Below are 11,980 nucleotides of genomic sequence, written 5' to 3'. Positions count from 1 at the left end.
AGACATATTCATCCTTAAATATTCACCGTTGTGCTTCTCATTTTTTTTTGGATTGATCATATTGTATCCCAAATGCACCCTATTCCCTATGTAAATCACTACTTCTGGTCAAGTAGGCACTAACAGAATAGGTGGCATTTGGCCACAGCATATCTTGATGAATCAGACTGTAAGATATAATTCCCCTGTTCGCTCAGTAACCAGTGTGGAGGTGGTACAGACCTACATAACCGCATCCCAAGAGATTAACCTTCTCATCAATGCAATGGTCAAGACAGGTAAGAGAGAGGGTGTGTAATGAGAGAGGACACCTACTTTCACTGTGCATTCAAGTCAACCACACTCCCATCCTCCCTACTCTTACCTCCTATTCTCTGTCCGCCCCTCCTACCACCCCCCTCTCCCTCTCTGTCCGCCCCTCCTACCACCCCTCTCTCTCTCTGTCCGCCCCTCCTACCACCCCTCTCTCTCTCTCTCTCTGTCCGCCCCTCCTACCACCCCCTCTCTCTCTCTGTCCGCCCCTCCTACCACCCCTCTCTCTCTCTCTCTGCCGCCCTCCTACCACCCCCTCTCTCTCTCTGTCCGCCCCTCCTACCACCCCCCTCTCTCTCTCTCCGCCCCTCCTACCACCCCCCTCTCTCTCTCTGTCCGCCCCTCCTACCACCCCCTCTCTCTCTCTGTCCGCCCCTCCTACCACCCCCTCTCTCTCTCTGTCCGCCCCTCCTACCACCCCTCTCTCTCTCTCTGTCCGCCCCCTCCTACCACCCCTCTCTCTCTCCTCTCTCTCCTCTCTTCTCTCTGTCCTTCCCTCCTACCACCCCCTCTCTCTCTCTGTCCGCTCCTACCACCCCTCTCTCTCTCTCTCTGCCGCCCCTCCTACCACCCCTCTCTCTCTCCTCTGTCCGCCCCTCCTACCACCCCTCTCTCTCTCTCTCTCTCCTCTCTCTCTCCTCTCTCTCTGTCCGCCCCTACCTACCCCCTCTCTCTCTCTCTCTCTCTCTGTCCGCCCCTCCTTCCACCCCTCTCTCTCTCTGTCCCCCCTTCCACCCCTCTCTCTCTCTGTCTGCCCCTCCTACCACCCCTCTCTCTCTCTGTGTCTGCCCCTCCTACCACCCCTCTCTCTCTCTCTCTCCTTCCCTCCTACCACCCCTCTCTCTCTCTGTCCGCCCCTCCTACCACCCCCTCTCTCTCTCTGTCCGCCCCTCCTACCACCCCTCTCTCTCTCTCTCTCCTCTCTCTCTCTCTCCTGTCCTTCCCTCCTACCACCCCTCTCTCTCTCTGTCTTCCCTCCTACCACCCTCTCTCATCTCTGGTCCTTCCCCTCTCACCACCCCTCTCTCTCTCGTCCTCCGTCCTACCCCCTCTCTCTCTCGTGGTCCTTCCCTCCTACCACCCCTCTCTCTCTCTGTCCTTCCCTCCTACCACCCCTCTCTCTCTCTGTCCGCCCCTCCTACCACCCCTCTCTCTCTCCATCCCTCCACCCATCTCTCTCAGGTTTTCATTGGCCCTGCAGGAGGCAGCCCAGGTGGATAAGCTGATAGAGGAGGAGACAGGAGGAGAGGATGTTCTGGAGGACAGGCTTCCTCTACTGGGTGTCCCTTTCACTGTCAAAGAGGCCTTCTCCCTCCAGGGTAGGCTGCTAATGCTACTCCTTCTAATGATGGTTAGAATAGAGTCACTTTATTTCTATGTACTCTGGTACTCTGGTAAACATGGTCACTGCCCTGACCTGCAGCAGTACTGCTGTCTGTTGTATTTCAATATTTGATGCAACGTTTGGTGCCAAAGTATGGAGTCTTGCGTCCAGGGCAGGCTACTAATGCTACTTATAGTGAGGATAATATGATCAACATGGCCAATACCCTGACCTGTAGTTGTGCCTGTGCTGCAATCAGTGTTCTTTCCCTACTGGTTGTCCTTGATGCAACGTTTGTTGCTAAAGTCTATCTGTCTCTGTGCCATTCCCTCACTCTCAAGGTCTAAACCTGCTGAAATTGGAAACCTACTGAACTACTACAGTTGAAATAGAAGCCTTGTTTGTTCCAATGCCTTGTTCACTGTCCCCATTTACCATCCCTCTCCCTCTCTTGCCCCTCTCTCTCTCTCTCTCTTCTCCCCAGGCATGCCTAACTCCACAGGGCTGGTGTCACGGCGGGGGGTGATTTCGGCAACGGACGCTCCCCCGGTGGCTCTGCTGAAGAGGGCAGGGGCCATTCCTCTGGGGGTGACTAACTGTAGTGAGCTCTGCATGTGGCTTGAGTCCCATAACCGCCTGTATGGAATCACCAACAACCCATACGACCTGGAGAGGATACCAGGCGGAAGCTCCGGTTAGTTACACCGCTGTCATTCTCCAATGGAATGGATGGAATCCAATGGAATGGAATGGAATGTTTGGAATACGGTGGAATGGAATGTTTGGAATACGGTGGAATAGAATGTTTGGAATACGGTGGAATGGAATGTTTGGAATACGGTGGAATGGAATGTTTGGAATACGGTGGAATGGAATGTTTGGAATACGGTGGATGGAATGTTTGGAAATACGGTGGAATGGAATGTTTGGAATACGGTGGAATGGAATGTTTGGAATACGGTGAATGGAATGTTTGGAATACGGTGGAATGGAATGTTTGGAATACGGTGGAATGGAATGTTTGGAATACGGTGGAATGGAATGTTTGGAATACGGTGGAATGGAATGTTTGGAATACGGTGGAATGGAATGTTTGGAATACGGTGGAATGGAATGTTTGGGAATACGGTGGAATGGAGCAGATAATAGAATGTTACCTTTACTGTCAACCTTCAATATATTGTTACTACCATCTAGTATGACCTTTATCTCTCTGTCTGTCTCTCTCAGGAGGGGAGGGCAGTATTTTGGGGGGCGGTGGTTCCGTGATAGGGGTTGGCTCAGATGTTGGGGGCAGTATTCGCATCCCAGCATTCTTCAATGGCATCTTCGGCCACAAGCCAACATCAGGTGAGGGCATCCAGTCTGACACCTGTGTGTGAGTGTTGTGTACATGGAGGTTTGTATCTATCCCCGCGTTGTAGAGAGACACGTCCTGTGTGTGTGAGACACTCACACCAATCTGCTGTCTCTGTAGGTTGTAACGGGGCCAGTTCCTTCTAATCGTGCGTGTGGTTGTGTTTAATTGCAGATGTGTGTGTATTTTAATATTTGGTATGTTATTAGTATCCCCATTAGCTGTTGTTAAAGCAGCAGCTACTCTTCCTGGGGTCCAACACAGAACATGAAACATAATACAGAACATCGTTAGACAACAACAGCTCAAGGACAGAACTACATCCATTTAAAAAGGGCACACAGCCTTCATGTCAATACAATACACACAAACTATCTAGGTGAAATAGGGGAGAGGCGTTGTGCCGTGAGGTGTTGCTTTATCTGCTTTTTAAACCAGGTTTGCTGTTCATTTGAGCAACAGAGTTCCATTGAATAATGGCTCTATATAATACTGTACGCTTTCTTGAATTTGTTGTGGATTTGGGGACTGTGAAAAGACCCCTGGTGGCATTTTAAATAAATAAATACAGTATGGGGATGAGGTAGATAGATGGGCCGTTTACAGATGGGCTATGTACAGGTGCAGTGATCTGTGAGCTGCTCTGATAGCTGGTGCTTAAAGCTAGTGAGGGAGATATGAGTCTCCAGCTTCAGAGATTATTGCAGTTCGTTCCAGTCATTGGCAGCAGAGAACTGGAAGGAAAGTCGACCAAAGGAGGAATTGGCTTTGGGGGTGACCAGTGAGATATACCTGCTGGAGCGCGTGCTACGAGTGGGTGCTCCTATGGTGACCAGTGAGCTGAGATAAGACGGGGCTTTACCTAGCAGAGACTTGGAGATAACCTGTAGCCAGTGGGTTTGGCGACGAGTATGAAGCGAGGGCCAACCAACGAGAGCGTACAGGTCGCAGTGGTGGGTAGTATATGGGGCTTTGGTGACAAAACGGATGGCACTGTGATAGACTGCATCCAATTTTTTGAGTAGAGTGTTAGAGGCTATTTTATAGATGACATCTCCGAAGTCGAGGATCGGTAGGATGGTCAGTTTTACGAGGGTATGTTTGGCAGCATGAGTGAAGGATGCTTTGTTGCGATATAGGAAGCCAATTCTGGATTGGAGATGCTTAATGTGAGTCTGGAAGGAGAGTTTACAGTCTAACCAGACACCCAGGTATTTGTAGTTGTCTATGTATTCTAAGTCAGAACCGTCCAGAGTAGTGATGCTGGACGGGCAGGCAGGTGCGGGCAGTGATCGGGTGAAGAGCATGCATTTAGTTTTACTTGTATTTAAGAGCAATTGGAGGCCACGGAAGGAGAGTTGTATGGCATTGAAGCTTGTCTGGAGGTTAGTTAACGCAGTGTCCAAAGAGGGGTCAGAAGTATACAGAATCTTGTCGTCTGCGTAGAGGTGGATCATAGAATCAGCAAGAGCGACATCATTGATGTATACAGAGAAGAGAGTCGACCCGAGAATTGAACCCTGTGTAGAGACTGCCAGAGGTCCGGACAACAGGCCCTCCGTTTTGACACACTGAACTCTGTCAGAGAAGTAGTTGGTGAACCAGGCGAGGCAATCATTTGAGATCCCAAGGCTGTTGAGTCTGCAATAAGAATGTAGTGATTGACAGTCGAAAGTCTTGGCCAGGTCGATGAATATGGCTGCACAGTAATGTCTCTTATCGATGGCGGTTATGATATCGTTTAGGACCTTGAGCGTGGCTGAGGTGCTGTGGCCAAGATTGAACTGTTTGGCCTGAATGCCAAGAGTCATAGAGGGAGAAATCTGGCACCATCCCTACAGTGAATCATGGTGATGACAGCATAATGCTGTTGGGATGTTTTTCAGCGGCAGGGACTGGGAGACTAGTCAGGATTGAGGGAAAGATGAACAGAGTAAAGTGCAGAGAGATCAAAACCTGCTCCAGAGTGCTCAGGACCTCAAACGGGGGCCAAGGTTCACCTTCCAACAGGACAACAACCCTAAGCACACAGCCAAGACAACGCAAGAGTAGCTACGTGACAAGTCTCTGAATGTCCTTGAGTGGCCCAGCAAGAGCCCGGACTTGAACCCTATCGAACATCTCTGGAGAGACCTGAAAATAGCTGTGCAGTGATGCTCCCCATCCAACCTGAAAGAGCTTGAGAGGATCTGCAGAGAAGAATGGGAGAAACTCCCCAAATACAGGTGTGCCAAGCTTATAGCGTCATACCCAAGAACACTCAAGGCTGTAATTACTGCCAAAGGTGCCTCAAAGTATTGAGTAAAGGGTCTGAATACTTATGTAATTCAGATATTATTATTATTATTATTTTTTAATACATTAGCAAACATAAAAAGAAAAATAAACTGTTTTTGCTTTGTCATTGTGGGGTATTGTGTGGAGATTGTTGAGGGGAAACCAACTATTTAATCTGGTTTAGAATAAGGCTCTAACGTGACAAAATGTAGAAAAGGTTAAGAGGTCTGAATACTTTCCGAATGCACTGTAAGTTGACTATGTAAACCATTTGGGATTTTCAACACAAAGTTTCTTATCAAAAGAAGAAGTGATGCAGTCAGTCTCTTCTCAACTATTAGCCAAGAGAGACTGGCAGCATAGTATTTATATCAGCCCTCTGATTACAATGAGCTACATCTTAACTAGATCTTTCTTTGCAACACTTGACCACATGATTGGACAATACTCAAGATAAGACAAAACTAGAGGCTGCAGGACCTTCTTTGTGGAGTCAAAAAGCAGAGTGTCTCTTTATTACAGACAGACTTCTCCCCATCTTTACAACCATTGCATCTGTATGTTTTGACCATGACAGTTTACAATCTAAGGGAACACCAAGTAATTGAGTCTCCTCAACTTGTTCAACAGCCACACCATTCATTACCAGATTCAGCCGGGGTCTAGAACTTAGGGAGTGATTGGTACTAAATACAATGCTCTTAGTTTAAGATGTTCAGGACCAGTTTATTACTGGCCACCCATTCCTAAACAGACTGCAACTGTTTGTTAAGGGTTTCAGTGACTTCATTAGCTGTGGTTGCTGATGTATATATGGTTGAATCATCAACATACATGAACACACGTCCTTTGTGTGTGTTTGTTTGCTTGCAGGTGTGTGTGTGTTTCTGGGTGTTCTACTGATATTGTCCATTATTCTCCCTCTAGACAGGTGTAGTATCTAACGTGGGTCAGTTCTCCTCTCACTCTCTGTAGGTGTAGTATCTAACGTGGGTCAGTTCTCCTCTCTCTCTCTGTAGGTGTAGTATCTAACGTGGGTCAGTTCTCCTCTCTCTCTCTGTAGGTGTAGTATCTAACGTGGGTCAGTTCTCCTCTCTCTCTCTGTAGGTGTAGTATCTAACGTGGGTCAGTTCTCTCTCTCTCTCTCTGTAGGTGTAGTATCTAACGTGGGTCAGTTCTCCTCTCTCTCTCTGTAGGTGTAGTATCTAACGTGGGTCAGTTCTCCTCTCTCTCTCTGTAGGTGTAGTATCTAACGTGGGTCAGTTCTCCTCTCTCTCTCTGTAGGTGTAGTATCTAACGTGGGTCAGTTCTCCTCTCTCTCTCTCTGTAGGTGTAGTATCTAACGTGGGTCAGTTCTCCTCTCTCTCTCTCTGTAGGTGTAGTATCTAACGTGGGTCAGTTCTCCTCTCTCTCTCTCTGTAGGTGTAGTATCTAACGTGGGTCAGTTCTCCTCTCTCTCTCTTTAGGTGTAGTATCTAACGTGGGTCAGTTCTCCTCTCTCTCTCTGTAGGTGTAGTATCTAACGTGGGTCAGTTCTCCTCTCTCTCTCTCTCTGTAGGTGTAGTATCTAACGTGGGTCAGTTCTCCTCTCTCTCTCTCTCTGTAGGTGTAGTATCTAACGTGGGTCAGTTCTCCTCTCTCTCTCTCTCTGTAGGTGTAGTATCTAACGTGGGTCAGTTCTCCTCTCTCTCTGTAGGTGTAGTATCTAACGTGGGTCAGTTCTCCTCTCTCTCTCTCTCTCTGTAGGTGTGGTATCTAACGTGGGTCAGTTCTCCTCTCTCTCTCTCTGTAGGTGTAGTATCTAACGTGGGTCACTTCTCCTCTCTCTCTCTCTGTAGGTGTGGTATCTAACGTGGGTCAGTTCTCTCTCTCTCTCTCTCTAGGTGTGGTATCTAACGTGGGTCAGTTCTCCTCTCTCTCTCTCTCTCTAGGTGTAGTATCTAACGTGGGTCAGTTCTCCTCTCTCTACAGTATAGGTGTGGTATCTAACGTGGGTCAGTTCTCCTCTCTCTACAGTATAGGTGTGGTATCTAACTTGGGTCAGTTCACCTCTCTCTCTCTCTTTTTCTCTCTCTCTCTAGGTGTAGTATCTAACGTGGGTCAGTTCCCCCCGGCCTCGGGGCAGCAGCCTGGTTTCCTGTGTACAGGCCCAATGTGTCGCTACGCCCAGGACCTGCTGCCCATGCTCAGAGTTATGGGAGGAGCCAACGCTGACAGGTACAGAGGGGCAACAACAAAAACGACAACATGCACAGATGAACATTGACTAGACGTTAATAACACCCAGATATGACCATGTCTTCTCTCTCTCTGCCTCCCCCTCTGCAGGTTGTCTCTGTCGTCTGAGGTGGATCTGAAGAGACTACGGTTCTTCTCTGTTCCTCACGATGGAGGCTCTCCTCTGGTGTCTCCTGTCGACCAGCAGCTAGTCCTGGCTCAGAGGAGGGTAAGCGAGAGAGAGGGGGAGGAGGGGAGGGAGACAGGAGAGTTCCTCTGGTGTCTCCTGTTGACCAGCAGCTAGTCCTGGCTCAGAGGAGGGTAAGAGAGAGAGAGGGGGAGGAGGGGAGGGAGACAGGAGAGTTCCTCTGGTGTCTCCTGTCGACCAGCAGCTAGTCCTGGCTCAGAGGAGGGTAAGAGAGAGAGGGGGAGGAGGGGAGGGGAGGGAGACAGGAGAGTTCCTCTGGTGTCTCCTGTCGACCAGCAGCTAGTCCTGGCTCAGAGGAGGGTAAGAGAGAGAGAGGGGGAGGAGGGGAGGGAGACAGGAGAGTTCCTCTGGTGTCTCCTGTCGACCAGCAGCTAGTCCTGGCTCAGAGGAGGGTAAGAGAGAGAGGGGGGAGGGGGGGGGGGGGAGACAGGTGTCTCCTGTCGACCAGCAGCTAGTCCTGGCTCAGAGGAGGGTGAGAGAGAGAGGAGGGTGAGTTGGAGAAAGAAAGGGGGAGATGGAGCAAAGGAGGTAGAGAGAGAGAAGGAGATAAGAGATGAGGGAAATGGTTGAATCAGGAGAGACAGAGGAAGATTAGAAGATGGAAATAGAGAGAGGGAGGGAGAGAACATTAGAGAATTCAGTGTCACCATGTCTTCCCCAGGTGGTAGAGCGTCTGGAGGCAGACCTGGGGGTCAAAGTTCAGCAGCTGAAGATTCCTCAGCTCAAATACTCCTTCCAGATCTGGAGTGCGATGATGGGAGCCCCGGGGAAGGATGGAAAGGTGTGTATCTATTTGTGTGAGTTTTTGCTCGTCTCTGAGTGCATGGTGAGTGCTTGAATGTATAGTATTGCCTTAATGGTCTATATGCCTGTTCGTCCAACAGCAGCCCACATCGTTTGCAGAGCTGATGTCTGACCATGGGAAGAAGGTGTGGCCTCTATGGGAGATGGCTAAGTGGACTGTGGGACTCTCCAAGCACACCGTGGCTGCTATAGGTGTGTGATTGTTATGTGTTGGTTATGTGATGGTGTGTGATTGTTTAAGGACATGTAGTAGGCCTCCCCTACTTCTCTGTTCCTCCCTCCTTTTCTCTCTCTCCCTTGTCTACTATGTCATGTTGTCTGTAACTGGGGATAATGTTATATGGTCTTTCATTTAACTCAGTGCTCTTCAAAGTGGGGCACATTGTTGTAAATGAAATAACCAGAACTCTTCTCAGTTCTGGTCCTGGTAGAGATGTTTCACTGGTCCCGACCCACGTCAGACTGGGAGTGTGTTGGTACATACAAATGACTGTCCTTTTTCCCTCTCGTTGCCACTCTCTCTCTTTCTCTCTCTCTCTACCTCTCTCTACCTCTCTCTACCTCTCTCTCTCTACCTCTCTCTACCTCTCTCTCTCTCTCTGCCTCTCTCTCTACCTTCTCTCTCAGGTCTGGTCCTGGTAGAGATGTTCCAGAGGTCCCAGCCCACCCAGTTGATCCTGCAGCAGAAGGAGTCTCTCCAGAAGGACCTGGAGGAACTGTTGGGGACAGACGGGGTGCTGCTCTACCCCTCTCACCCGCACCTCGCCCCCAAACACCACCATCCCCTCTTCACCCCCTTCAACTTCTCCTATACTGGTCAGTGGTGCTTTAGCTAGCTTGGTGTCAGTGGTGGAAGGTAGGCAGTAGTTTGCAGAGCCTCGTATGATCTTTACCTGGTCAGGAAAATATCTAACCCTAAATGACAGCCATTGCCTGAAGTACAGTTCCACATTTTTATCAGCTCTGACACGGTACCCTTCTCTCATCCCTCACAGGTATCTTTAACATTCTGGGCCTTCCGGTGACCCAGTGTCCGTTGGGGCTGAGCGAGGAGGGTTTACCCTTGGGACTGCAGCTGGTGGTGGGGAAGCAGCAGGACCGTCTCTCCCTGGCCACCGCTGTGTTCCTGGAGAAGACCTTCGGCGGTTGGAGAGACCCGGGGAGCATCGCCACGGCCACCACCCAGCTAGATACCCGGCGCGGGGCGTCAACGACTGCATCGTGAATATACAGAGATGTTTATTCTGGGATGAATGACAGTCCTAGAAGACAGAGGAATGTATGCACTGACACAGACAGGCAGACACACTCACACTGTCTGTTTGCACATGCCGTCCTGTCAGTCGTCCAGCCTTGTCATTCATTCTTTAACAACAGACTGTCGCCAGGTTACTGAGTCACTCGTCCACTACAGTATGTCTGTTGTGTCTTCGTCACAAAGTGCCCTATGCTTGTCCAAAGAGCCTTTATGTGTCCTGTCATTGTGTGTTCCTGGCTTGTGTCCCAAATGACCCCCTATATAGTACACTACATTTGAACAGAGCCCTATTCCCTTCATAGTGCTCTATATTTGACTAGAGCCCTATTCCCTTCATAGTGCCCTACATTTGACCAGAGCCCTATTCCCTTCATAGTGCCCTACATTTGACCAGAGCCCTATTCCCTTCATAGTGCTCTATATTTGACTAGAGCCCTATTCCCTTCATAGTGCCCTACATTTGACCAGAGCCCTATTCCCTTCATAGTGCCCTACATTTGACCAGAGCCCTATTCCCTTCATAGTGCCCCACATTTGACCAGAGCCCTATTCCCTTCATAGTGCCCTACATTTGACCAGAGCCCTATTCCCTTCATAGTGCCCTACATTTGACTAGAGCCCTATTCCCTTCATAGTGCCCTACATTTGACTAGAGCCCTATTCCCTTCATAGTGCCCTACATTTGACTAGAGCCCTATTCCCTTCATAGTGCCCTACATTTGACCAGAGGCCTATTCCCTTCATAGTGCCCTACATTTGACCAGAGCCCTATTCCCTTCATAGTGCCCTACATTTGACCAGAGCCCTATTCCCTTCATAGTGCCCTACATTTGACTAGAGCCCTATTCCCTTCATAGTGCCCTACATTTGACCAGAGCCCTATTCCCTTCATAGTGCCCTACATTTGACCAGAGCCCTATTCCCTTCATAGTGCCCTACATTTGACTAGAGCCCTATTCCCTTCATAGTGCCCTACATTTGACCAGAGCCCTATTCCCTTCATAGTGCCCTACATTTGACCAGAGCCCTATTCCCTTCATAGTGCACTACTTATATATTGCACTACTATGGGTCCCGGTCAAAAGTAGCGCACTATATCGGGAATAGGGTGCCATTTGGGATGCAGGTGGTGACTGTCCGACAGCTATATGTTGCGTCAGGGTTTTGTTGTGTAATGTCCAATAAGGTTTTCTCTCTACACTGTATTTGTCCACCACTAACGAGATGTTGGAACCTGATTGGAGAGAGACGGTATTATGAGAATGTCATGTGTTATGGTGTAGTCCATGTTGAAATGACGGGTAATTGATGGGTGATGTGATATACCACATCTCTTCAATGATTGGCGCTTTATTCAACAAGTTAACGTGATCTACTGTATAAAGACATGTGCACATTATGATCATTTGAAAGGATATCGTTGATAATGTTTCATATTAAATGTCAATGGTTACTGTCCTACAATTATGCCAGAACAAATATTATAATAAAATGTACATTATACTGAGGACAACATTGTATTTCCTAAGTGTGTTTTTGACATTTTCTCTGTGAAACGGACCATTATATTTCCCTGTAGCAGCAATGGTACACTTCAGGCTGGTTTCCCGGACACAGATTAAGCCATTGAGCATGCTTGTAAATCCAAGAGTGTCCTTAATCTGTATCCGGGAAACCGACCCACAATCTCAGAAATGTAGGCTAATCTTTTCTGCTGACAATGTCTTCTTCAATTTGACCACCGGGGGGAGTCTATGCTCCAATTACATTTTATCAATAGCATAGAATGTCCGGTTGTCATTGCAAAGGTGGTGTGCCGTTCAGATCTATGATTGAAAGAGAAATGGAGAACCTGAGCTAGTCGATTCAGCTTTTGTTTGTATTCTCAATCAAATGTATTTATAAAGCCCTTTTTACATCAGCTGATGTCACAACGTGCTATACAGAAACCCAGCCTAAAGCCCCAAACAGAAAGCAATGCAGATGTAGAAGCAAGGTGGCTAGGGAAAACGTTGGTTCCTGTGACTAAATCATCACATATTGGAGTGTTGCGATTCAGAATGAAATCACGCAATGATGTCCTCATTCACCACGCACACACCAGTCCCATAATAGGAATCTGTCATCACTCAGGGCCGTGGATTTATGCCGCCTTCAAAACAACTGGGAACTCAGAATTCTCCGACTTCCGACCTCAGTGCGTTCAAACCAACCGGGTTCAGA

The 11,980-nt window shown here is 48.6% G+C and overlaps 1 protein-coding gene across 1 annotated transcript; it reads left to right on the top strand.

Annotated features, from left to right (window-relative positions):
• The first annotated feature begins 1,410 nt into the window (after positions 1 to 1,410).
• On the top strand, positions 1,411 to 11,272 carry LOC109877111 (fatty-acid amide hydrolase 2-A-like). The gene is made up of 9 exons (XM_031814827.1): positions 1,411 to 1,631; positions 2,121 to 2,330; positions 2,867 to 2,986; positions 7,352 to 7,487; positions 7,599 to 7,716; positions 8,357 to 8,476; positions 8,580 to 8,691; positions 9,127 to 9,315; positions 9,495 to 11,272. The coding sequence occupies exons 2-9, from the start codon at positions 2,123 to 2,125 to the stop codon at positions 9,722 to 9,724; spliced, it is 1,233 nt and encodes a 410-aa protein (XP_031670687.1). The 5' UTR covers positions 1,411 to 1,631; positions 2,121 to 2,122; the 3' UTR covers positions 9,725 to 11,272.
• Positions 11,273 to 11,980: the final 708 nt, after the last annotated feature.

Source organism: Oncorhynchus kisutch, unplaced genomic scaffold (assembly GCF_002021735.2).
Source record: "Oncorhynchus kisutch isolate 150728-3 unplaced genomic scaffold, Okis_V2 Okis07a-Okis12b_hom, whole genome shotgun sequence".
Lineage (NCBI taxonomy): Eukaryota > Metazoa > Chordata > Actinopteri > Salmoniformes > Salmonidae > Oncorhynchus > Oncorhynchus kisutch.
This window is presented reverse-complemented; position numbering and strand designations above follow the sequence as displayed.

Excerpts from the sequence above, each read along its gene's own strand:
- LOC109877111 (XM_031814827.1), top strand. The coding sequence starts at position 2,123 with ATGCCTAACTCCACAGGGCTGGTGTCACGGCGGGGGGTGATTTCGGCA. Across the intron at positions 8,477-8,579 it reads CCCCGGGGAAGGATGGAAAG|CAGCCCACATCGTTTGCAGA; the intron begins GTGTGTATCTAT and ends TTCGTCCAACAG. Across the intron at positions 8,692-9,126 it reads GCACACCGTGGCTGCTATAG|GTCTGGTCCTGGTAGAGATG; the intron begins GTGTGTGATTGT and ends CTTCTCTCTCAG.